Source organism: Lampetra fluviatilis, chromosome 23 (assembly GCF_964198595.1).
Source record: "Lampetra fluviatilis chromosome 23, kcLamFluv1.1, whole genome shotgun sequence".
Taxonomy (NCBI): domain Eukaryota; kingdom Metazoa; phylum Chordata; class Hyperoartia; order Petromyzontiformes; family Petromyzontidae; genus Lampetra; species Lampetra fluviatilis.
In genome coordinates this window covers 6310848-6337615 of record NC_136297.1, presented here as the reverse complement: position 1 = coordinate 6337615, position 26768 = coordinate 6310848, and the positions used below count along the sequence as shown (strand labels likewise).

The window sequence follows — 26768 nt, the reverse complement described above, 5'->3', positions numbered from 1 at the left end:
TTCGGCCGTGAATTGAGGATGATGTCTGCATCGAAAGTGACAGCGTTCAGGTATATGTAGAGCGCCTCTAATACCGTATTAAGTAAAACCTCAAACTTTGTGCCCCGTGTCTGTGTAAATGTATGCAAATATACAATTTACCGGATTATATAAGATGCACTTGTCTCTGCAGCTTGAAAATATAGGGACAACAGTGTGAGAATGCGGTAACAAATGAAACCTGTGATTTGTTTATCCAGAAGAGATTTGTTTACCCAGGAGAGAACTCATGAATATTTGTGTTTTATATTTGTGTATTGTGTGTCCGCGCGTGTTTTTTTTGTTGTTTATTTATTCGTTGCATTGTATATGTGGTGGTGTGCGTAGTGTGTATGTATTATGTGTATCTATGAGTGATGTGCTTGCGCATGTGTTATGCATGAGTCTGCATAGGTTTGTATCTGTTACGTATGTATGTTGAACTTATGTTACACCATAAGTAGCCAACCGTGCTAATATGATCGGTATATGGTGTATTGTCTACGCATGTTTCACTTTTTATATTGCGAGTGTGGTTTTGTGTCTGTGTGTGTAATGTGATGTATTGTAATTTTTTTCCAATTTATTTTGTTTAACCAGGTGAGAACTAAAGAGACCAGTATGAGTCTCATTTTAAATGACCTGGCATATGTCTGCCAGTAGGGGGCAATGATTGATATATGTAATCCCAATTGAGAAATTGGTCGGTAATTTTTACATTTGCATAATCTGCATCCTGACGCTGAAACACAATGGCATACGCTTGCGAATGACGTCATTGGATCTGTAACGTTCACTGTAAAGGAAAGCAGACGGCGCATAGTATTATTGTGGTTATTACACCCGCAGTGATAACCAGGGCGGCTACTAGATTCGAACCGTGAATCTCTGCAACAAGCGGCTAACGCGTTACCGCTATAGGCAAGGTCACCGCGTGTATTATGCTGTGTATATTCAGTATGTGTGTGTTTGTGGGGAGTGGTGGCCTTACACCGCTCCACTCAGCCTTAAATAAGAACCTGGATTGGTGTGTAACATCTTCTTGGTTCTTTCGGTAAAGTCACGTAGAATAGAAATAATAAAATAATAAAAATAAAACATAATAAAATAATTCTCACGACGTTTCGGCCACAACGCAAGCAGCCGTCCTCAAGTGGAGAACAAAGTCTTCTCGACAGATGACGGAGACTTGTTGCCTCCGAAACGTCGTGATTTATTATTTTATTTTATTTCCATTATTACTTTTATTAACTTTTAATTTTATTTTTTACCTACGTGACTTTACCGAAAAACCCTAAGAGTATGAATCCTTGCAGTCACGAAAGCTTCAAATCTAGAATTAATACAATACACTATTAGACATTATTTTAAAAAAATAAATAAAAAGTCCATCTCATGTGTTAGTGAATTTTTAAATATTTTAGGCAGGAAATTCGTTTTCAAATTGAGATGTTTTTTTCTGGGGGAGGGGGGGACCCCCAGACCCCCTTGAAGATTTGGTCCCCTCCAATGTTGACTCGATGGCAACGGCCTTGATGTACGATAACTGAATAGCACAGGAGGTGCATTTGCCAGTCATCTCACTCAGTCTGTCCCGTGACCTGTGAACTTTCCACACTGCACGTGGCCTTAAAGTGCACATAGCCTGGCACAACTAGCGTTTTGGTGACCGTTGCCGTCACGTGATGTTCAATGGCCGTTGTTGTTGTAGTTGTTGTTGTAGTTGTTGTTGTAGTTGTGTGTGATGTGTATCGTGTCCACATTCGCTGACTTCTTCTGTGTTTTGTCAGTATGTATAACGTGATGCATCTGTATGTATGCATGCATGCGTGTGATGTGTGTGGATGATGTGTATGTCCAGCATCTGTGTGGTGCATCGGCCAGTCATCTCAGTCAGTCGACCCGTGGCACCTGGGTCTGTCCCGTGACCTCCTGCCAGCGGGCGTTCGACACTTCACGTGGTGTGAAAGTGAACGTAGCCTGGCAGTTGTTATTCCTGGATCTTTCGGTAAAGTCACGTAGAAGGGAAATAATAAAATAATAAAAATAAAAGACAGCATCCCAATGACAGCGTTCATTCATTAGAACGCTGTCTTACCGACAGCTCTGTTCTTCACCTGAGGACGGCTGCTTGTGTTGTGGCCGAAACGTCGTGAGAATTTTATGTTTTATTTGTATTCTTTTATTATTTCCCTTCTACGTGACTTTACCGAATAATCCAATAATATGAATCCCTGCAGTCACGAAAGCTTTAAATCGAAATTTCTGGCGGTTGTTGTTTTTGTATAATATGTGTTATGTATTGTATATATATATGTGTGTATATAATGATGATGTTTGTGTTCGCGCTCAATCTAACGGCGATTTGCATCTAATTTCAAAACGTTTCAAAGGGCACCCCCACTGGCAGCTGTCCCTGTTGGGACAAACTGACTTACTGCACAGTGGTCCGCGAACGGGCATTAGTCTGCCAGGATGAGGGCACGATTGGCTTCTATTTTTCATTCCAATTGAGCAATTTGTATGCGTGCGTATTTTGTGTGTGGGACTGGGAGTGTTGTGTGTATGTATGCACAGTCTGTATGTACCCAATACACATGCCAAGTTTGAGCCAACGTTCCTGCTTTACTGTGTGGTATGTCTTGTGAGCTGCGTTTGTACTTGTATCCCTGTGTGTGTTGTATATGTAAGACAAAGATCCCCCTGTAGAGCCTAAACAGCCTGTGAGGATAAGTGCTTTTAGCGAGCACCTATGAAGGCCAGCACGGCACACGAGGGGGGAGGAGGTTTGCCAGCACCACGCCCGGCCGCCTTTGTTTCCCCAGTGGCGATGTTTACACATCGCACCAAGTACTGATTTGAGGCTGAGTCGACCTAGGGGAGGCCCAGGACCGGTTCAGATAATCGTCACTGTTGTTAGTAGCCGTGAGCGGGCATCGAACTGGGGTCGCCAGATTCATAGCACAGTGCTCTAATCGCTACACTACCGCTTCACACACACACATCTCTACACACATATGTCTACACAAACACACACAACAACCGCTATTCGCCAATAAGTAGCGGTGACGTCACCACGACGCTTATGCCAGTCTAGGTGCACCTTGAGGCCACGTGAAGTGTCGAACGCCAGCTTGCAGGAGGTCACGGGGCAGACCCAAATGCCACGGGTGGACTGACTTAGACGACTGGCTGATGCAATACCTGTGCCCCCTACTGTGCCAACTTGCTGTGCTTTAGTCACCCGGCGCTCCGCTCGTTGTTGTGAGCATCGCTCCTCCGCCCTCCGTTGTTGTTGGAGGGCGACTGCCTCCAACTGCCAAGTAGCGTCCTTCACAAGCCTCCTCCACAGAGGCCGATCTTGACACCGCTGGTACCAGTCATCGGCAAGTCCACTCAGCGCCACGTCCTCCTGTACCACATCACTCCATCTCTTCTCTAGCCCGTGCCGCGCCCGTTTAGCCCCCTCGATCCCGCCGAACAAAAGCTGTTTCGGCATGCGGTGGCTGGGCATGCGGGCTACATGACCAAGCCAACGCAGCCTTGCCTGCCGGAGGAGCTCACCGATGGGACTTTGCCCAGATCTTGGTCAACCATGTTATGTATGCCGATGATTTGGTAATAGCTGCTCATTCAGAGGAAGGGTTGGAGACGCTGCTGCTGAGACTGGAGCGTGCCACTAAGAGGTGGGGCCTTACCATCAGCCCCACCAAAACTAAGCACCTGCCTGGGTATTTTGTACCATCGGACACTCCACCCCCACAACTCCCAATCGGTGATGGGGCAGTAGTGGAGAGAGTGGAGAGTTTCCCATACCTGGGCAGTGTGCTTATGACCGGCTCCAGTTTAACAGCAGAGGTCTCACTCCGAATCAATCGAGCGGCAATATATTTTCATCGGTTGCGTAACGCTGTGTGGAAGCTACCTGGTCTGTCGCTCCACACGAAGCTTCAGGTCTTCTCGGCCACAGTCAATCCCTCCCTTCTCTACGCTTGCGAAACACATACACACACACGTCTACACATACATCTACATGCACACACATCTACACACACACACATCTTCATACACACACACGTCTACATACACACATCTACATACACACACACATCTACATACACACACACATCTACACACACACATCTACATACACACACACATACACACATACACACACGTCTACACACAAACACACACACACATCTACATACGCACACATCTACACACACACATCTACATACACACACACACGTCTACATACACACACACATCTACACACACACACGTCTACACACACACACACGTCTACACACACACATCTACACACACACACGTCTACACACACGTCTACACACATACACACACATCTACATCCACACACACACACGTTTACACACACATCTACATACACATCTACACACACACATACACACACACACGTCTACACACACACATACACACACACACACGTCTACACACACACGTCTACACACACGTCTACACACACACACGTCTACACACACACGTATACATACACACACACACGTACACACACACATCTACATACACACACACGTCTACACACATACACACACACGTACAAACACACACATCTACATACACACACACATCTACATACACACACATACACACACGTCTACACACACACATACACACACATCTACACACACACACGTCTACACACACATCTACACACATACACACACACGTCTACACACACATACACACACACACACGTCTACACACATACACACACACATCTATATACACACACACACGTCTACACACACATCTACATACACACACACACGCCTACACACACATCTACATACACACACACGCACATACACACACACACGTCTACACACACACATCTACACACACACACATCTACACACATCCACACACATCTACATACACACACACACACGTCTACACACACATCTACATACACACACACACGTCTACACACATACACACACACACACGTTTACACACATACACACACACACACACACATCTACATACACATACACACACATCCACACACACACATCTACATACACACACGTCTACACACACACATCTACATACACACACACACACACATCTACACACACACACACGTCTACACACACATATACACATACATACACACACACACATCTACATACACACACACACATCCACACACACATACACACACACATACACACACATCTACACACACACACATCTACACACACATACACACACATACACACGTCTACACACACACACATACACACATACACACACACACACGTCTACACACACACACACGTCTACACACACACCCATCTAATACACACACGTCTACACACACACACATCCACACACACACACGTCTACACACACATACACATCTACACACATACACATCCACGCACACTCGCGCACGCGCTTCAGCCCCCCGTGCCGCTGGGTTCGCGATTTGTCTCTCGCTGCCGCCGCGAGTCTCCGAGGCTGAGCGACATCGGAGGTAGGAATCGTTGCCGGCTCCCTCTTCACCCACCATTTACACCGTCATTTACCTCATCGTTTACCACCATCTACCACCATCTCGCCCACAATTTACCTCATGATTTGCCACCGTTAATCTCTTAATTTAGCGCAACATTTCACGACCCACACACACCTCGTATTTCACGCCGTCGTGTATTGCCACGTTACTCCCATCGTTTAGCGGCGCCAACATAATTGACCTGGTAACTTACCATCATTTACCGTGACTATTTTACCTCATCGATTAACCACAATTTACTCCACGATCTACCTCGTAGTTGACCATTTAGCTCGTCCTTTATTTCATTCACAATTTCCCCACGTTAATTTTACCATTTACCATCACCGTTTACCTCATCATTTACCAACAAATACCTCGGCAATCTACCCCCATCGTTTTACCCCTTGCTCTACCTTAATTAACATCTCCTCGCTTACTCACCCGGTTCCTTAACGCCGTCACTTTAACCGATCATTTGCCCCGCTTCCTTTCCCCCCTATTTATTCGATCACTTATCCGATCCTTTCCCATTTCATTTATCCCATCGCTTTGCCGCCATATACCCCGACGGTTTATTTTCACCATTGTTTTACCACGTAAGAAACATGTATAACTTTGATCTCTCTCTATTTTTATTTTTGGCTTTTTTTTGGCTTTGGAGAACCCACAGATATTGTTCCGCTTATTTATTCCGAACGCTTATTCTCGCCACGGAGACGCTAAGGAGCGATGTTGTTTTACGCGTGTTAAATTGGACGTTTAATAGAATTCACCGCCACTGTTTCAGGCGAGTCTGACACGCTGTGATGAGCCGGTAAGATGTCGAAACCGGGTCCAGAGGTTTGCTTGTGGTGAATCAACGTCGCTCAAAATGACGTGCTCCTCACGAGGAAGACCGCGTGTGTCTGATGGGATCGAACAAACAAAGAAAGAAAAACGCCTTTGTGTGTTTTTATACGTCGACGGAAAGATGTGCGAAGGACTGTCCGCTTATTTAATTCGCTCCTTGACCAAATCCTCTATCTGACCCCTTCGTCACCCGATAAAACTCAGCCGATCCACATCAACCTGAGCCACATTTACCCGCTTATATCGTCATTCTGTGCTCTCCGCCACCTTAAACGCTCAAGTATTTATTTGATTACTAGTTTCTATTTGAAACAATGCTCATGTACACTCATTTTTATTTCCCACTGCTCGAAGAATGCCTCCCCGCCTCGTGTTGGTCATGGGGTACCTCTTGTATTTGCCCGTTGTAGCATTTACCAGGTTGTTATTCAAAGTAATAGTCATGATCAACACACGTTTGTGTGTGTGTGCGCCGTGCCGGCTTTGATAGGTGCTCGCAAACAACGCTAGCCCCATCCATATTTATGATAAATGCCGCACTAGGGTGTTTGTCTTCGCCGCTTAATACATGAATTCGAGTGTTCAACTGTTATAATGTTGATGGATTTTACATGAATTCCTCTCCTGCCAATCCACATGGGGATATGCGATTCCTGTTCACAGTTAACATCAGTGGTGAGTGGTGTCTGAACCTGTCCTGGGCTCCCTTTCACCGTCAGACACCGATAAGCGTGGTGATGTATGGTCAAGTAAAACCCCTACGACCGACACGGAATGAGGAAGGCATTCCCCCAGTTGTGAATTCACAAAGGGCTGGGGTTTAAAAATAAACATTTATTAATACTTTGTGTTTTTATGTATTTCAAGTGTACAGTATTTCAAAGTGTGAATGGCAATTAGTTACTTAGTGAAACCTCGCCGAGCCTCAGGGAGGGCTTTCTGCTACATTCGGATGTTTCTAGATTTGAAGCTTTCGTGACTGCAAGGATTCATATTCTTAGGTTTTTTTCGGTAAAGTCACGTAGGTAAAACATCAAAATTAATAAAAAATAAAATAAAATAAAAATCACGACGTTTCGGAGACTTGTGTTGCCTCCGAAACGTCGTGATTTTTATTTTATTTTATTTTTTATTAATTTTGATGTTTTACCTACGTGACTTTATCGAAAAAACCTAAGAATATGATTCGAATGTTTGGCCAAATCCATTCACCAGCGTGGATTCACATGAGGAGGAAACGGCAGATCCAAGAGAATACCCATCTCGAATGATGAGGGGGCAAAACTAAACACTGCCATCTCCTGGGCACACTTCCCAGCGTGATGCCTACAACACATGGCAAGCCCCGAGTCTCACCCCGTTACTAACCAGGCTCAACACTTGTACCAGTTTAAAAGGGTAAAAACCTACTACTATATTTTGCCACTGGTAAAAGAGATCTCATAGTAAGTGTAAATGCTTACCCCGAGCTCTCAATACTCTGATATTGCACTGTGTTTGAGTTGTACGCTTTCTGGTGTCATCTGATCCAACACCAATGGGGACTAGGCTCTAAAGAAAGCCGTCTCGGGTGTGGACCAATCAACTTTAAGGACAGTGCATATTATTATCATTATCAGAGTTGCTTCTTTTTGTTTGCTTTTTTGACTACTTGTGTTGTGGTTATTGCAAACATGATGCCTTGAATAAAGGTGTCAGTTTTGTACCAGTTTAAAAGGGTAAAAACCTACTACTAGATTTTGCCACTGGTAAAAGAGATCTCATAGTGGCTCAACACTGGTTAACACCCGAGATCCGATGAGCCGGGGCGTATTTAGTGTGATTTGGTCATAGATTCACGAGTTACTGGAGAAACGTTCACTTTTGCCAGATTTTTGTCATAATTTTCCTCATCACCAACGAAGCGAAAGTATCACCATGGCGACGTGTATCAGATGTCTCGTCAACATGTAACTCATGCCTCTCGTCACTCGCTAGCCATTATACTTATGCGTCATGCCCCGAAATCATGTTTAAAAAAAAAATGTCAGTGTCTCCCTGAGCAAACCAGTTGGGGGTGGAAATTCCACGTTCCCATGCCAAGAGTAGAATTACGGTGGAGTGTGCAGGCGGTGCAATTGCACCGGCGGCTCATGGGCCAGACGGGCCCAGGCCCTGGGTTATGAAGAAGTGGAATTTGAAAGGCCCCCCCCATTCATTCCATGCACCAGGCCCATGCCAACCACACTAGGCCACTGGGTCTTTATGTGAATCTGTTGGTCTTTATGTGAGTGCACGCCTATAGGTTACTATTTCAGTCTGTGGGTTTCTACACGAGTCCATGGATCTATCGAGTGTACAGGTGGTGCACATTGCACAGGGCCTCACGGGCTGGAGGGGGGAATTACACAGGGGTCCCATTACCTTTTCTTTCAACAGTACTCATGCCAACCATGCTACACCACTGATAACGAAGAGTCCTTCATCCGCAGAGCAACCACGATCACTTTCCACAAAATGCAACAAAAAAAGTTTTTTTTGTGGAGGGACGATGGGATTATGAGTTAAACCTGCACTCTAATATCAGCGTCACACAGTTGTCAGAGATTAAGGAAATCCGTTTAAAATGTCCCTATCCACTGATCATAGTCGTACCCGGAAATCACACCCGTGAAAGGTGCGCTATTCCACCACCACTCCTACCTGTCAGAAAATAATATGAATTACAGTGTTCTGTACTTATACACTGAAGCCTTACTAAGTTTCTAGAATATCTATCAAGGGGGGGGTCCTGCATTGGAATGTTTGACCAGTTCCTTTTTAACGAGTGTTTTGCATGTGGGAGAAGAAACCGGAGTACCCAGTGCAAATGTGTAAAGAGATAACACACTCAAAGATCCGCACAGATTAATTCAATAATCCATGTTTGTATACTTGTTAATACCATGGCTACCTCGCAGCTCAGCTGGTTTGGGATTTATTTCGCAAATCTGCATCATCCATCAACTTCTGTAATCCAACTTGCTGTACTGCCATCTGCTGGTCATTTCCTACTCCTCCAGAAAGATTGTGTGCGATTCGTGCGTGGTGCACCAACCATGTTTTAAATTAACTGAATCACAAGCGTAACAAATATTTGCGTTTTATACATATACAATTACATTTCCAAAATGGTATTTTGTATTCTTTGTTTTTTTTCCGGTTAAGTCACGTAGGTAAAAAATAAAATAAAAATAAATTAAATCACGACGTTTCGGAGGCAACGGAAGCTTCCGTCTTCAGGTGGTACCGTCACAGCAAGATTACTGTATCAAGTGATGCAGTAATTGTATCAAATGAAGTGAAGTAATTTTGCTGTATCAAGTGATGCAGTAATTGTATCAAGTGAAGTGAGGTAATTTTGCTGTGACGGTTCCACCTGAAGACGGAAGCTTGTGTTGCCTCCGAAACGTCGTGATTTAATTAAATTTTATTTTATTTTACGTGACTTTACCGAAAAAAACAAAAAAGTATGGACCCTTGCAGTCACGAAAACTTCAAATCTAGAATTGGTATTTTGTATTTCTATTCAAAGCAATGTATAAATATTAGTTGTTATTCTATGTGGATTGTTGCATCGCAGGATCATGAAGGAATCGTGATGCCTTGGGAAGCCCTTCATCCAATAGTAGATTATTCATCGTTTATAATCACCATGATACATATAGATTTTAAACTTTCTACATTATAGTTTGATAATAATCAATGTTTACTGATAGACATTTGCTCACATATCAACATCAAAATGGTCAACCTTCTTAAAATGTACCACATTTCCTCGGGTCCCACAGTGTACATGTTTTTCTGTGCTTTTAAGAAGAGCCATTGCCTGAAATGTCAGCTTACGTATTTTTTTTATGTTATAAGACATTGCGATGATCAACGTGTTGAGTGTATAATGAACAGACATGAATTCCATTCTAAATATTTTTTATTTACATGAAATACAATTTTTTTCTATCCATCAGCCTATTACCCTTACGGAGCAATATTTTCCAGCAGCATTTGTTATTTACGCCAGGCAAACGCTGGAAATGTTTCAGATGAAAGTTCCCTGACTCTTATCAGCAGCAGAGTCTGGCCCATGTGCCCATGCCCAGCTGTTGTGTTGCGTGCAGTTGCAGCCATGGGCAAGCACAACAGCAAGCTGGCACCCGAGGTTCTGGAGGACCTGCTGAAGAATACGGAGTTCAATGAGCAGGAGCTGAAGCAGTGGTATAAGGGCTTTCTGAAGGACTGTCCGAGCGGGCGCCTCAACCTCAATGAGTTTCAACAGCTCTACGTGAAGGTGCATCTGCGTTATTGTAATGATTTGGAATGGCTTGTCCAGTTTGTGTTCATCACCATCAGTCATTGTCAATTCACTGCTGGATGAAGGCCTGTCCATGCTGCTACCATCCTTCACCTGCACATAACTGACCGTCTCATGCCTACATCTCTGCGGTGGTTGTCCTTTTTGGCGGATTCTCTTCTTTGGCTGCCATTCTCTTAGTAGTCTCTTTCACCGGCCATCCTCCCGAATCGTGACGGATCCTGCCCAAGCCCATTTCCGTTTCTTAATTCACAATATGATGGTTGTGATTTATGTTTGTTCCCTGATTATATGTGCACATGTTTTGTCTCTGGCAGGTTGTGTTTCTGTAATAATTTTTATATAAAGGTTGATGAATAACTTGGCAGGAGGCTCACTTAATTGAAAAAAACAAGTAATAGGTTTTTACCCTTTCAACTGGTACAAAAACTGACACCTTTATACAAGGGATCATGTTTGCAATAACCACAACACAAGCAGTCAAAATGGAAACAAAAATAAACAACTCTGATAATGATAATGATATGCACTGTCCTTGAAGTTGATTGGTCCACACCCGATACAGCTTTTCTTAGAGCCTATAGTCTCCATTGGTGTTGGACCATCTGGTCTCATAGTGAAAAAACAAGCCCAACTCAACGTGTTCAGAGGATGAGGCCGCTTAACAAAATTGCATGATATTTTCTGCGTGGAATAAAAAGCCCAGCTTGTGCCATTTTAAATGAATGTGCTCTATTCAGATCCTGAGGCTGCTTAACAACGTGACTTTGAGGCTCGCTTCAGTGTCTGGCTTGTCCAGATTGTTTTATTCTGGTTAATTATGTACAGTACTCGCATTCATATAATACGGTTGCTTATCGGACTAGTAAGACATGCTTTGTATTCTTTCAATATTTATTCGCGATGACTAAATGGTTAATAAATTGCCTGCTTAATGGACCTGCCAACCCAGCTTGTATTAGGATTCATTTTACGTAATTAGTTTTTTTTAATGTATATAAAGTAGTACGAGGCTCGCTTAATGGGCTACCACAGCTTGTCCTCATTGTTATTGAATATGTTACAGTATTTACATGCCGAGGTTACTTCACAAAGTGTTGTGATTCTCACTTAACGGACTGGCTAGCTCAGATTTATTCAGATGATGAGGTTTGTTTGTTCTTCTTGATTCTTTCGGTAAAGTCACGTAGAAGGGAAATAATAAAATAATAAAAATAAAACATAATAAAATAATTCTCACGACGTTTCGGCCACAACGCAAGCAGCCGTCCTCAGGTGAAGAACAGGTCTGTCGGGAAGACAGCGTCTGAATGAAACGCCCCAGGCTTGTAGCGTATATTTAAGCTGGGTTGGTATATAAAATGATGAGGTTTGCTTAATAAAGTGGCAAAATCCTCGCTTATTGGACTGGCACAGCTTCTTACACGATAATAAAATATGGATTGTCCTTAAGGTTGTTTAACAAAGTGGCATTAAAATCTAATTTAAGGTCATTGGCTAGCTCAGCTTGTATTATTGAAATATTTATTCCGATGATGAGGTTGCTTCATGAAGCAGCATGAGGCTCTTATAATGTTTTTGGGGTGGTCTGCTTGTATTACCGTAATGAAATGCATGTTCGAATGTTCACGTTGCATTAGACCTGCTAGTTTGTATTTTGTAAATAATCAGCAGATGAAGTTGCCTAATAAAATATCATACGGCTCGCGTATCGGGCTGGCCAACTTGTACCACTGATTAAATATGTATTCTGGTACTACTTTACTAATTGACATGACACTTATTTAACATGTTGGCTTAACGAGATGCTACATCGTGTTGCCATTTTTACATTTTACAGAGTGACAAGTGCCTTGCTAATTTGACACCAATGCTGAGTTTATGTTAATCCTGTGCACTTTGTGATTCATGAGTTCCTTTACAAAGAAAATACACCTCTCTTAATGGCTGGCGTAATGCATTTTAACCTCAGTGTTTTAATGTACATTATTATATTAGATAATCTCGTCGTGGGCTTCGCCCACCTATCTGCTTTAACGTGACACTCCATGGCATGTCAACTACTGAAGATGACAATTGTCTTCTTAGTTCTTTCGGTAAAGTCACGTAGAAGGGAAGTAATAAAATAACAAAAATAAAACATAATAAAATAAAATAATATAATAAAGTAATATAATAATATAATATTTTATTATGTTTTATTTTTTATTATTGTATTACTTCCCTTCTACGTGACTTTACCGAAAGAACCAAGAATATGAATCCCTGCAGTCACGAAAGCTTTAAATCGAAAGATGACAATTGTATATTTGTAAAGCAATGATTGAGCCTACCCTATGTTAGATGAAGGCCTCTTCTCCAAGCCACCTCTGCTTCCCGCTGCCTCACGATGCCACGATCTCATACACATGAGCTTTCTTTTCACATGTTAAATTCGAATCATAATTTAAAAAAATTAGAACGTGACATATTTTCAAGTTGTGTCCCTCCAACAGATATATTTTTTGTGCATCGAACTTTTCATACTTGACTTTTGTTTTCCTCAAATTTATGTTGAGCTCAACCAGACGACATATGTGCACATTTTCATCTTTCTAGCCATTCAAGACCATCGTTATAATTTGGAAGGTGATACATTCATCGTTGTTCCTACATGAACACATTCCTGCGGAGGGAGCTGGTAGGAACGTTGGGTTGCTCGGTCAATGGCCAGGGTCAACGGCGGCATGGTGTATTCCGCAAATATGCCCAACTGTGAGGGCGGGCACAAGCCGGCGTGAGTAGGTTAAACGTTGAGTTTTATAAGGGCACCACGGGGTGACCAGCCCCTCCCCACCCAGCCCCACCCCTCCCACCCCCCACCCAGCCCCTCCCCACCCTCCCCACCTAGCCCCTCCCCACCCCACCCAGCCCCACCCCTCCCACCCACCACCCAGCCCCACCCTCCCCACCCAGCCCCTCCCCACCCTCCTCACCCAGCCCCTCCCCTCCCCACCCTCCCCTCCCCACCCAGCCCCTCCCTGCACGACGGACAAATAATCCCCTGTGGGCTGGTGTAACCAGGAGGTTCCTACCAGTATAATACTTTCTATAGTGCCATGACATGACAAGGCATTACAAGAGCCTTCATTATTTTTAAGCGAACGATTATTGTTCGTTTCTCAATCCGCTTGTCCTGGTGGCAGCATGTTGAGTAGTGGCAGTCCAGACCTCCCTTTCCCTGGGGACAGACTCTAGCTCTTCCTGGGGAATTCCCAGACATTCCCAGGCCATCCGAGTGACGTCGTCCCGCCAGCAGCGTGTCCTGGGCCGGTCCTGGGGAATTTGCCCAGTAGGATGTGGCCGGAAGAGTTCCAGGGTGAGTCTATCGGAGGCATCCTGACCAGGTGCCAGAGGTCGCAACCGTGTACCCTATACCCGTACCCTACCCGGGTACGGGTAGCCGTTTGCGACCCTGGTGCGGCCGGGTACGGGTAGGCCGTGAGTCACTGGTGAGTAGCCGTTTGTCACTCATTTCGGGTAGGGTACGGGTAGGGAACGGCTACCCGTACCCATTTCGCCATTTGCGACCCTGGTGCGGCCGGGTACGGGTACGGGTAAGGAATCAAAACCCGTTTGCGACCTCTGCCAGGTGCTCGCACCACCTCAACTGCTCCTCTCGAATTCGGAGGAGCAGCGGCTCGACTCTGATTATTGAACACTTTATTTTCACTTTTCGTTCAAACTCTTTCAATTTATTCGATTTATGTCACACATTCACCTTAAGTTATCGTTTTGTTAAGTGTGATCTTATTTATTGTTTTGGTTTATCATTGTAATTTTGTGTGATGCTGTATTTTTAAAAAAATCTAGGTTATTCTTGACAAGGAGACTGCTAATCTCTATGAATTATGAACCTGATGGCCTGAGGTAGACTCCAAATTACGGCTAACACCAGTGGCGAGTGATATCCGAGCCAGTCCTAGATAACCCCCCCTCCACATCGTCAACTCGCAATGACCAGCATAGTGAAGTATCGTCAATCAAATTTTGATTTAAAGCTTTCGTGACTGCAGGGATTCATATTCTTGGTTTTTTCGGTAAAGTCACGTAGAAGGGAAATAATAAAATGATATAAATATAAAACAATAAAGGCTTAAGGAGGCCCTCATCCAGCAGTGGATATTTCTTGATGTATAATACTCCGATTGATGCTCCTGCTGCTGTTGTGGAGTGACTCATGCAGCCAGCTATGGCTGCAGGGTTTTGGTAGTACATGTTGTTTATGCCATTTATTGTGAAATTCTGTCACAGTTCCTATGATTGCTTTTTCATTGCTTTCATGGCTTTATTTGGTGATTTCGAAAAGTGTATTGGTTTGGCCATGTTTGTTTGTTGTAGTACAGAGTTAGACTGATGGCCTTAATCTAAGTTGTCTTGTGGTTGTTGTTGTTTGACTTGCATCCCACTGGGATTTTTGCACACAGCGTTGGTGTACGGTGATTTTTCTGCAATATTTTGCTGTCTTTTCTTGGATTTTCTGTTTGCACTTAGTCACATATTCACTTTAAGATATTTTTTGTTCATGTTTTTGTTTTTTGTTTGTTGCGGTTGCACCCGATTCAAGAGCCGAATGGCTCACAGGGCTATACCTAATAAATGAACTTGAACTTGAAATGAACTTGGTCATTGCTCGTTGCTGAACAATGACATTAGGCTCGCTTTATGTACTGGCTAGCCCAGTCTGTATTATGTAAACAATATGATGAGGTTGCTTAACAAAGTGGCCTGAGGCATGCTTATTAGAAAACACACCATGTATTTATTATACAGTAATATTATTAGTCTGGCATGTCCAGCTTGTATGACTGTAATTAAATATGTATTCAAACGGTGAGTTTGTTTTCCTTAGTGGCGTGAGTCTCACCTCTAGTGAGACTCAGATTTGGATCAACAAAGGGGGATGGATGTACATGGGCATGTACACAAGGTGAAATGAACACTATGAGATCTATTTTACCAGTGGCAAAATATAATGGTAGGTTTTTACCCTTTTAACTGGTACAAAACTGACACCTTTGAAATGAACATTTTGGATTCATGACGTGCTGTACCGTACCACCCATGGCACCTCTCCATGTAAGCACAGTTAATTGTAATCTCACCCTTCTGTTCTAGATTTGAAGCTTTCGTGACTGCAAGGAATCATATTCTTAGGTTTTTTTCGGTAAAGTCACGTAGGTAAAACATCAAAATTAATGAAAATAAAATAAAATAAAAACAAAAATCACGACGTTTCGGAGGCAACACAAGTCTCCGTCATCAGGTGGGACCGTCACAGCCAGATTAGCTGCATCAAGTGAGGCAATGATTCAAGATGTAATCCCTTATAAGCAAGTTTGGAGGGGGGAGGAGAGGGGGGGGGAGCTCATCAGAATGTGGTAGCCAATGAATGGAACGTATCGGGAGGGAGGGGGGCGGGAGGGGGAGGGCCAAAAAAATGGGCGACGGCTTGGACGCGGTTGCTGCACACGCCAACACAATGGACAGAGAGGGGGAGGGGAGGTCTGATACACATGATAGAACAAAGGGACGAAAATCGCCATGTTTATACCAATGCTGGCTGAACAATGAAGAGAGTACTGTTAAAAATAACTGGGGATGTTAACACTCGGTAAAGTAAAGTAAAATAGTGCCTGTCAGATAAGATGGTCCAAAAAAGTGTAATTAAGTCTTTTTTGCGTGGTTGATAACCTAAGAATATCACCCTTCTGTGTTGCGCTTCGCCCTCCTATCATTCCAGTTCTTCCCCTATGGAGATGCGTCGAAGTTCGCGCAGCACGCGTTCCGCACCTTCGACAAGAACGGCGATGGCACCATCGACTTCCGGGAGTTCATCTGCGCCCTCAGCATCACCTCACGCGGCAACTTCGAGCAGAAGCTCAACTGGGCCTTCAACATGTATGACCTGGACGGAGACGGGCACATCTCTCGCCGCGAGATGCTGGAGATCATCGAGGTGAGACGGCCATTGTTATGTCGTCACTGAGGTGAGACCGACGTGAGAGAACGTCATTGTCGAAACTCCCGGTCGACCTCTTCTCAAATGGAGATCGCTGCTTCTCCACTGATGTTGCCCCTGCAGTCTGAAACTCCCTTCTCCTGATTATCCACATGGCTCCACTCACGCGTCTTTGTTTGAGTCCAGGATTAAGGTGTTGATCCTCTTTTCAGATGACTCGCAAATTCCATCGAAATGTGCCTTAAATTTCGTTTTAAAGCTCATTCACACTCTGTCTTTTAGACAGACCTATTCTTCACCTGAGGACGGCTGCTTGCGTTGTGGCCGAAACGTCGTGAGAATTATTTAATGTTTTCTTTTATTATTTTATTATTTCCATTCTACGTGACTTTACCGAAAGAACCGAGAAGATGAAATGTGCCTTGTCCAATATAGAATTCAACTTTTCTCCATGCCCTTCACTCGATAGTTCATCACTTCACCTTAACATTTAAATGTACCACGTCATCTCATAATACTCGAATGCGTCTTTCTTCTTGTATAGTGCCTTAAAATGCAGTTGCATTTCGATTATTTATACATTTAAATGGTATGGAGGTGAGGTGGTTTAGTTCAGTGAGGTGAGATCAACATTGGGATATGTATCAGATCACTGAGGTGAGATGGTTTAAGTAAACTGATTGTCACAGAAAATATGAAAATTACTTTTAATACGTGAATTTGTGCATCGTCACATGCTTACTGATTATGTGTACAACACTTTCCAGCTGCAATTTATTCAGAACTTATGAGTTGATCATTGTTTTTTTTTACCATTTTATCTGGCAACAAAACTGACACCTTTTTACAAGGAGTCATGTTTGCATAGACCACAATACCTGCAGTCGTAATGCAAACAAAAAACATAACTCTGATAATGTATGTGCATTGTCCTTGAAGTTGATTGGTCCACACCCGAGACAGCTTTCCTTAGAGCCTAGTCTCACATGGTGTTGGACCAGATGACGCCAAAAGGCGCACCCTATCCATGCAATCCATAGAATCCTCCATAGGCACCTGTAATCAAAGACCAAACGCCACAGTTTTAATATTGTCAGTCTTATTTGTCTACATTTCAAATTTCAACGTGCACTTCTTGCCCTTTATATCCTCTCGCCCGCCCCGAAGGCCATCTACAAGATGGTGGGCACGGTGATCATGATGAAGATGAATGAGGATGGCCTCACTCCCGAGCAGCGTGTCGACCGCATCTTCAGCAAGATGGACAAAAACAACGATGATCAGATCTCGCTCGACGAGTTCAAGGAGGCGGCTCGCAGCGACCCATCCATCGTGCTGCTTCTGCAGTGCGACATCCAGAAGTGATCCACCGCTCACTCTCTCTCTCTGCGTCTGCGTCTGTCTCTCTCTCTGTGTCTTTGCCATCGCAGGGCCAAGGGTTGGGTGGCTCAGCTCGAGAGTGGTGGAGCGAGCCCGGTGGCTCGTCACGTGACTAGGCTTGAATTCCGGCCTGTTCAGTGTGGTGTTTGAACAGTGCACCCCTATAATCTCAGTTATCATCCAATGGACAGTGTTACGTTAAAAATGTCAAAATCCTTGTTTTTTTCCTTCTTTACATTTTTTTTTATAGACCGAGGCTTGTTGACCTGCTGTCAGTTTTTTTGTAGGGATAGGCTCGTGAAGAGCCAATTCCATTTCTCGAGGTTGGCCTTGTTATGGTACAACAGGATTCGTTTTAATGGTTAGGCTTCTTAACATTTGATTTTCATGGGCTAGGCTTTTTTTCATAGGGTTGTAACAATTGATTCACGGATTTATCTCAATTCATGAATTGATATCATTATCTTTTATTTGGAGCAAATTATGAGCAAGTCAATTCGGAAAATAGCACAAACAAAACTGTATAACTGAGTCCCAAAAAAAATAATCATAGTTCTAAGATCGCCCCCCTAAAATCTCGACAATTTACCCGATAATGGTGGGGTGGGGAAGGGTGGGGGATGAGAAGTGAATCTCAATAATAATTCTAGTCCTGTCAAATCAGATCGCACGTTAACAAGTCCAGAAACAAGGAATCCGTTTGCAGGTTAACAAGTTCCGAGACTTTTCGACCACGAACAAAAGCTTTAGCCGAGTGTGTGATTGGTCATTACCTGCCACCGTAGTTTTTAGTGACGCTAACAGGTGACTGAGATTGGTTGCAGATGTAGGAAGGTGCACACTGCTCTCTGAGTCGATGTGACCCACACTGATTGTGTCGTGCACGCTACACGGGACACACAAGCACGCTTTGTGAGATACCCCAACGCTGTCACAGCCTCTCTCGCCTCCCTCAGTGGAGTCGTACCGTTGTGTCGTGGTATCCTTGAGTCAAGAGTGAACTTCTCCACATTCCAGATATGCGTTATTTTGAAGGCAGAGACTACTGACCCCACACACACGCGTGTGGTAATAAAACCTGACTTGGGTAATACTAGCCCCGGGCCCCCAAGTCTCACCCCGAAACCTCAATCATCACCCCGAACTCTAAACCCTAACTTTGAACCATGAACTCTAACCCCTGAACGCCAACTTCGAACCGTACATCCTAAAACATAACCCTACACTATAACACCAAACGATAACTATTAACACTCAACCCTAATCTGAAATGCCAAAGCATAACCGAAAATACTGCACTATAATCTCTAAAAAAAGAACAATAAACCCGAGCTGCAAACACTAAACCCCTAATCCTACACGAAAATGTAATACGTGGCTTCCCTGCGCATGTCATTAATTAGGAGCTAAAGCGCTGGGAATTGGAAATACAGCAAATGGTTTCGCACCAAGGGGAAGGTACAGTATTGTGAATAGACGAACATCTGCTCTGTGATTGGATCAAAATCTGTGGAGACAAAAGTGCTAAAGACTCGGTTTTTCTTCCTGCACATTTGCGGGGACAGTAGTCTCTCTCGTTTTTTAAATGAAATTTTACGTGGAGTGATCGTGATGAAACTCGTCATGAGCTTAGCCCCACATCACTTCATCGCGCGCACCTTAGCTTTGTCTAGTAGTGGCGTTGACCGTGATGGAAATGTGTGATAATTTATAGCAGAATACCGTATATGTCGATTGTGTTGTACATCTGCAAACAAAAATGTTTTGGTTGTCAGGTGTGTTTAATGGGAAGATTTTTTATAAAGCAGGAAAATTTTCTTATTATAATTGCGCTGTGCATTTAGAACAAGGATAATGTTATGCTAGAAGTCATCCAAATAGCAGAGGAATGTCATCTCGATGAATAAAGTTGTGGTTTTGACAACCAAAACATTAAAAGCATTGCAACATCTACACGCAGCCAGTGCCATAGCTTAATTGATGTTAATTGATGTTGGTTTAGTATCAAGAAGCAGTGTCATACTTATTGCTTAAACGATGTTTTTACAAGTGACATTTTCATTGTAAGCAGAAATAAAAAGTGGTCAAACGTATTTGAAAAAAAGATTTCAGAACAACATAATTATCAAATGTAATAAATGTCTTAAGTCTGTAATGAGTGTAAATATACATAATGGGCTTGACAGAGTCAAAATATGCTAGTTATTATTTATTTAAAATAAGAATGTGAAAAGAGATTCTTGACAACTGCAGTGAAATTGGGAACTCCTAATTATAAACACAATGTTTGAAATGGTGGCCTGTTGCCAGTGCATTATGGGTACACACAGAGATTAATTTAATATTATATTTCCAGAATGCTGCGAGGCTGGCTTGGAGTAGGGATTATTGAGGTAAGGCTATTAGTACAATACATACCTATCCATAATCTATATTATTGTATCCTATAGCCTTAGGATTCCTGAGCAGGATTGGTGGTGCACGCACGCCTGTAATCCAGCACTAAGGACGCAATGGTTGGTTGATCACACAAATATTCTTCTTGGTTCTTTCGGTAAAGTCACGTAGAAGGGAAATAATAAAATAATAAAAATAAAACATAATAAAATAATTCTCACGACGTTTCGGCCACAACGCAAGCAGCCGTCCTCAGGTGAAGACCAGGTCTGTCGGGGAGACAGCGTCTGAAATGTTGTGAAACTGTACACGTGCCATATTCCACCTTTCCGTGAGAAGGCGGTACAGAAAATGTGGACTCCACCCGTTCCATCTGCATGGAATAGAATGTTGTCCCCTTGCACGGATGGGTTTTCTCCTCGTGCTTCTGTTTCCTCCCACATGTTAACACCTTCATTATATCGACGACTTCATAGCTTGGGAAATTTGTTTGTAGCGCCGGTTCATTGCGCGGCTGCCTTGCTGCTTGGCTGTGGTGGGTCGCCCTTCTGAGCCATTATCTCACTTGGAACGTGGGCAAATACTGTGCGGCACGTTACGAGTTGAAATTATTATAATCAGAGTAATATAACTTTTTGTGATTTGTTTTTTTTATGCCCAGAACAGCATTCCAGGTCAAATTAAGCACCGGGTGCACGTCTACCCCTCTGGTTGATGGCAAAATCTGACACAAAGTAACACAATTACAATCCCAGCAATCCTACACATGTATATGGGCAGCTGTATAAATCACCCTTAAGTTATACTTTCTCTAATTTTACACCACTGTAAATGACAGAGAAATTGCAGTTTAAAGTCTTGTGTGCAACTAGAAATCAAAAAACACATTGGACGTCATGTTGTTTTCCTTCATTGATGAGTGTGCCTTGGCCTCGCATCAAGGCATGATGGTTTGTCTTCGTGTCACATATTCAAGGCATCATGGTCTTAATCTTGAGGCCCAACATGAAGGCATCAAGCCTTGGTTCGTCGATTTTATCAAGCCAGGATGTCGGCTATGGTCATTGATATTAGTAATCGTTACGTGCCACCGATAGCAACTGTAATGCCTTATTTTGATTCCAAAAAGTCTCATTGAGCTTGAAGACTATTTCCCGATGTTCCTGCATTGAGATATTTGACCAGTTGCATGAAATACCATTTGGCTTCATGTGGGAGGAAATGGAAGTACCGGTAAAAACACATCCACGCATACAAGTGGGTGACACCCAAAACTCTCCACTATGCTGTCATCGCTTGCTCATCTTGGGGAGCATCGGCTTAGGGAGTTCCACAAATCTACGTGTGATCCGCCAATCCTTGCCTCTAAAAATACTATATCACACCACCAAACCCGGTTATAAACACTGACAACTATTTCTCTTGGTAGTGCACGTATATTTCTGCGTGCGAAAGTTTTTTGTTGACAAATGGTTGCGTACCTTTATGTCTATGCTGGTGTAGACATGAACAGGAACAGATAATTTCCCAAGTAGTGTGTAAGTAGTCATGTCTGTCAGTGCAATAATAATGATGATGATGTTGGTGTAAGTGATGATAATTATTTAAGTGCTATTGTTAAAGTGGTGATGATTCAGGCATTGATGATCAAGGTGATGATGGTTTATTCAATGATAATGGCTAAGCTGGTTCTAAAGGTGATGGCTAAGGTGGTTGTTAGTATGGTGGAGATGGCTGAAGAGGTGATCATAGTTCAGGTAGCGATGGCTACAATGATGGTTATTGATACGAATAATCATAATGAATATGATCATTGATACGACGGTGTAGAACGTGGTGGTTATGGTTAACGTGGTGGTTAAAGTGCCGGTGATGGTTAAGATGGACCAATCAAGGTAAAAGTGGTGAGGATGTTGGTCCTCATTCACTGCTTTCAGCGCGGTTGTTTCATGGAAAATGTCCGTGTCTTTTTGACGTAAACATTGCAATCGCTGCATCCATTTGATTTCCCGTTAATAAATTACACTTGGAAACAATATTTTTTTTTAAGTTATTATTGTATTCGCACAAGGTAATCAGCAGGTTTTTTTTAATAGAAAATGTTAGCTTTTACAGAAGTTGTGTTTGTAAATTTTTATGAAAGTACCCAATACACTATGTAACACGATGTTTGTTCCTGGGTAGTAAGTGTTATTTCCTAATTGCTTATGCCTCAAAAGTATAGAAAATGGCTATTATTCCCACAAACTTTGCTTTTGTGACCAGGACTTAACGTGAAGGAATGACTCAAATGCACGCCGCGTTTTCTCATTGAAAATAGGTACATTTCAAAATATCACTGTCCTGGTCACAAAAGCAAAGTTTGCGGGAATAAAAGCCATTTTCTTGGTTCTTTCGGTAAAGTCATATTATATTTGTATTATTTTATTATTTCCCTTCTACGTGACTTTACCAAAAGAACCAAGAATATGAATCCCTGCAGTCACGAAAGCTTTAAATAAAAATAAGTATAACCAGTAAAAACAAAGTTTTTCACTATAAATCCTTTATATGCGTGGCGGCTTGAGTCCTCTCGTCCTCTGGCTTGAGATGGCTGCCACCTATGGGTCAGATGATTGCATTGCACCATTAAGCAATTGGTAATTAAATATAATATTTTTGTCCTAAAAAGTGTAAAATTTTGGAAAAACATTTTCACGAACATTAATTGTCACGCACAACGAGTCTGTGTGGAAAATGTCAGCTCGATTGGATCACGGGAAGTGGGTTAAAAAACGACCGAAAGGTTTGCACGGTCTTAAGCAAGCAAGCGAACTTAATATAAATAATTTTAAAATATATTCGCCTGTGGAGGACGCGGGTATCGATCCCGCAACCTTTGGCATGGGAAGCAAGGGCGCTACCATCTGTGCTACTCCGCCACGGCCTGTGGAGGGGTTACGCTCTGGGCTCTTACACTCTGACGTTCAGCCAAAGCCATGAATGAGTTCTATTTGAATATATGTAAAAAAAAAATTTTTGCCTAAAAAGTGTAACATTTTGGGATTTTTTTTTCACGAACATTAATTGTCTCGCACAACGAGTCTGTGTGGAATATGTCAGCTCGATTGGATCACGGGAAGTGGGCTAAAAAACGACCGAAAGATTTGCACGGTCGTAAGCAAGCAAGCACGCAAGCAAGCAAGCAAGCGAACTTAATATAAAGGATTTAAAAATAGCCATTTTATATACGTTTGAGGAATAAGCAATTAGGAAATTACACTTACTACCCAGGAACAAAAAAACATTATTGTGACACAGTGAATTATCAACCATCGCCATCCATCACGTCCATGCAATGTGAAAGGGTTCAGCTCATGCGGTGTTCAGCAAAGATCTCTGTGTTGATGAACCATACAGCAGATAACACACGCTCCAGAAACTTTGCACTCAAAACTCCCCACTGCTCTCTCTTCCTTGATCCCCCGATCTGCCCTCATTGCCAGTCAATCGTTGCTCAGGGCTTTGCCCAAAAGGAGGAGATTGACTTCGATATTTGGGGGGTTGGGGTTCGCTTTGTCCCTTACCTTCGGAATCGCGGGTGCGTATAATTAATTAATTTTTAATCTTAATTGTAAACTACTGAAAATAAATCAATTCATGTAACTAGTTTGGGGGCCATTTCCCCCCGTGCCCCACACCCCAAACTTCACTCACGACTTTTCCCCAGATAATGACTAACTGGAAATACGCTTCAAAGTCTTCTACACGATCAGGGCTGTCAAATTCAGCTGTTGTCAGCTTCAGGCCGAGGTCGCGGTGCCCCCTAGAGACGAGAACCCGCCAGCCCCGCTGTGCGTGAGCGACACGCGGGGTAGACAGCGCTAAAAAAGCCTACAACACCTGGTATTCCCAGGCGGTCTCCCATCCAAGTACTAACCAGGCTCGACCCTGCTTAGCTTCCGAGATCGGACGAGATCGGGCGTATTCAGGGTGATATGGTCGTAGGCGAAAGCTCAGAGAAGATTCACTAAATTCATCTCTAACGTTATCAGGTTTCTCTGATGCTGTTTTCACAGCGAATGAGCGTTTCCCATGAAACTCGTGTTCACCATCAGCTGCAGATCGCGACCCCAGAGCTCACTTCTGCCACTGTCAAGACCACAGCCCTTAGGGCGCCGTGGCTCTCAGCGTCACGGTGCAGTGAAGCTGCTGAGCTGAGTTAGAATCCCGGGCACGGCTAACATCGGTGGTGTCGAGTGATATCCGAACCAGGTCAGCCTCTCTCCACCCCCACCACTTCCCCACCAACCCGCACCGTCCACCAGCGTGGTGAAGTATGCTCAATCAACCCCCAGGACAGGGATTCATCCATCAGTGGATGAACACATTCTGTACGTCATGGTTTAAATACACACAAATACTGTATATAAGTATGATCACAACTCTTCTCCTGAGATAGATGCTCAACTGGGAGGCTGCTGCTGCTGCTCCAGAGATGAGACCACTTGGCTTTGCACCGAGACGTCTTGAGTTGAACTCCACCGTGAATGCGAGGATGACTGCAGGCGGAGTCTTCACACTATGGAGAAGTTGAACAATTTTATTCCAAGATGAATACCGGTACATTAGAGATGAATTCACTGAATCTTCATTGAGCTTTCGCCTACGACCATATCACCCTGAATACGCCTGATCTCGTCCGATCTCGTCCGATCTCGGAAGCTAAGCAGGGTCGAGCCTGGTTAGTACTTGGATGGGAGACTGCCTGGGAATACCAGGTGTTGTAGGCTTTTTGAAAGTTTTTGCGTTTTCGTGTCTCAAGGGGGGATAGCTCACCAAAGTGGCTGTGGAAGTTTCTAGCAGCCAAATACTCAAAAACAATTAAACACACACTTTTCATATTTTAGTCGTGGTTTAATTCAACTTATTTCCAAGTCTAGGAATTAAATATTTTAGTTTGCCCTCTTTCAGCCGTATAGTATCAGTGTCAATTTGGATCAAAGCATTTAAGGTAGCTGCCGCAAAGTGTTGGGAACAACCTTGTTTCTTTATACTCTTTGGTTCTATTGGTAAAGTCATGTAGGTGTAACGGTTCCGGAGACACTTGTAGAGGTAACTTCTTTATTACAACACAACACTCCAACAGTCCTGATACTCTGTTACAGCCTAGGTACACAGCCTAGGTACACAGCCTAGATACTCTACTCTGGCTACGCTCTGGAACTCGCCCTCCCAAGGTCGTAGAGTCGGGAGTTCCAGAGTCCCACCACTCGCTCTCACAACATCCCAGGGTCTTCAGATGGCTGGTCGTGGGTCTTGGGTCTTGAGTTACAACTGGCCCCGATCGTCTAGGGAGCTCCCCTTTTTATGCCTAGTCCAACGAGGGGTGGGGCCGTGTGCGCCACCAGACATCCCACAGAGCACACACAGCCCCCCCCCCGTTGGCGGCGCCAAAAGGCTTAAGCGCCTGGGAACCCAACGCCTGGCGCCCAGAGGCTTAAGCGTCTGGACCCGCCCGGGAACCCAGAGCCCCCAGCAGCCCCTCCCTTCTTATGTCACTACATAGGTAGAAAAAATATCTCCATGATACCACCTCTGTCATCATTAAAAGTGTCTCTGTGAATAAATAATTAAAGTTGAAGTGTGAATGTAGTTTTACATCATTTCTACTTTATTTTTTTAAATTCTGGAATGCTGTGATGTCTGCCGGCCGAGATGCCCTTGCAAAAGAGCATCTTAGCTCAAAGGGCTTTAACTCGATGGGAAATTAGCTTCTTTAGAATGTTTGGCTGCAATCAATGTCCACACGATGATGAGCCACTTCGCTGAGCTATTATTTGTGGCAAGGCCACTTCTGAAAAAGAGCTATGTAGCTCAGTGGGCCTTACCTGGTAAAAATATAAATATAGTTTTCCAGTTACCTTCTGATTCTTGAGGCCGAGGTAGCGGTGCCCCCTAGGGACGAGAACCCGCCAGCCCCGCTGTGCGTGAGCGACACGCGGGGTAGACAGCGCTTTCCCTGCCGACGGGAAGAGGCAAAAGCCGAGAACAAAAAGCCTACAACACCTGGTAGTCCCAGGCGGTCTCCCATCCAAGTACTAACCAGGCTCGACCCTGCTTAGCTTCCGAGATCGGGCGTATTCAGGGTGATATGGTCGTAGGCGAAAGCTCAGAGAAGATTCAGTAAATTCATCTCTAACGTTATCAGGTTTCTCTGATGCTGTTTTCACAGCGAATGAGCGATT

General features: G+C 43.6%; 1 protein-coding gene, 1 non-coding gene and 2 pseudogenes across 3 annotated transcripts; 2 read left to right on the top strand and 2 right to left on the bottom strand.

Annotated features, from left to right (window-relative positions):
• Nucleotides 1–3817: 3817 nt before the first annotated feature.
• Nucleotides 3818–22577, top strand: LOC144940663 (visinin-like protein 1). 2 transcript variants are annotated; one of them, XM_078866947.1, is made up of 4 exons: nt 5453–5560; nt 10570–10739; nt 16546–16761; nt 17932–22577. In XM_078866947.1, the coding sequence occupies exons 2-4, from the start codon at nt 10578–10580 to the stop codon at nt 18127–18129; spliced, it is 576 nt and encodes a 191-aa protein (XP_078723073.1). In that variant the 5' UTR covers nt 5453–5560; nt 10570–10577; the 3' UTR covers nt 18130–22577. The 2 variants fall into 2 exon arrangements, 1 of the variants encoding a protein (XP_078723073.1); XR_013639153.1 differs by lacking the exons at nt 16546–16761; nt 17932–22577 and having other exon boundaries at nt 3818–5560; nt 10570–10662.
• A 1834-nt stretch (nt 22578–24411) lies between these two features.
• On the bottom strand, nt 24412–24530 carry LOC144940975 (5S ribosomal RNA). The gene has a single exon (XR_013639188.1). It is a non-coding gene; the product is annotated as a 5S ribosomal RNA (ribosomal RNA).
• Nucleotides 24531–25184: 654 nt separating this feature from the next.
• On the top strand, nt 25185–25313 carry LOC144941010 (5S ribosomal RNA; annotated as a pseudogene).
• Nucleotides 25314–26577: 1264 nt separating this feature from the next.
• LOC144940953 (5S ribosomal RNA) lies at nt 26578–26686 on the bottom strand (annotated as a pseudogene).
• Between the last annotated feature and the right edge of the window lie 82 nt (nt 26687–26768).

Bases quoted from the DNA above. Each gene is read 5' to 3' on its own strand.
- LOC144940663 (XM_078866947.1), top strand. From the start codon at position 10,578: ATGGGCAAGCACAACAGCAAGCTGGCACCCGAGGTTCTGGAGGACCTG. The intron at 10,740-16,545 runs GTGCATCTGCGT...CTATCATTCCAG, and splicing joins TTCAACAGCTCTACGTGAAG to TTCTTCCCCTATGGAGATGC. The intron at 16,762-17,931 runs GTGAGACGGCCA...CCCGCCCCGAAG, and splicing joins AGATGCTGGAGATCATCGAG to GCCATCTACAAGATGGTGGG.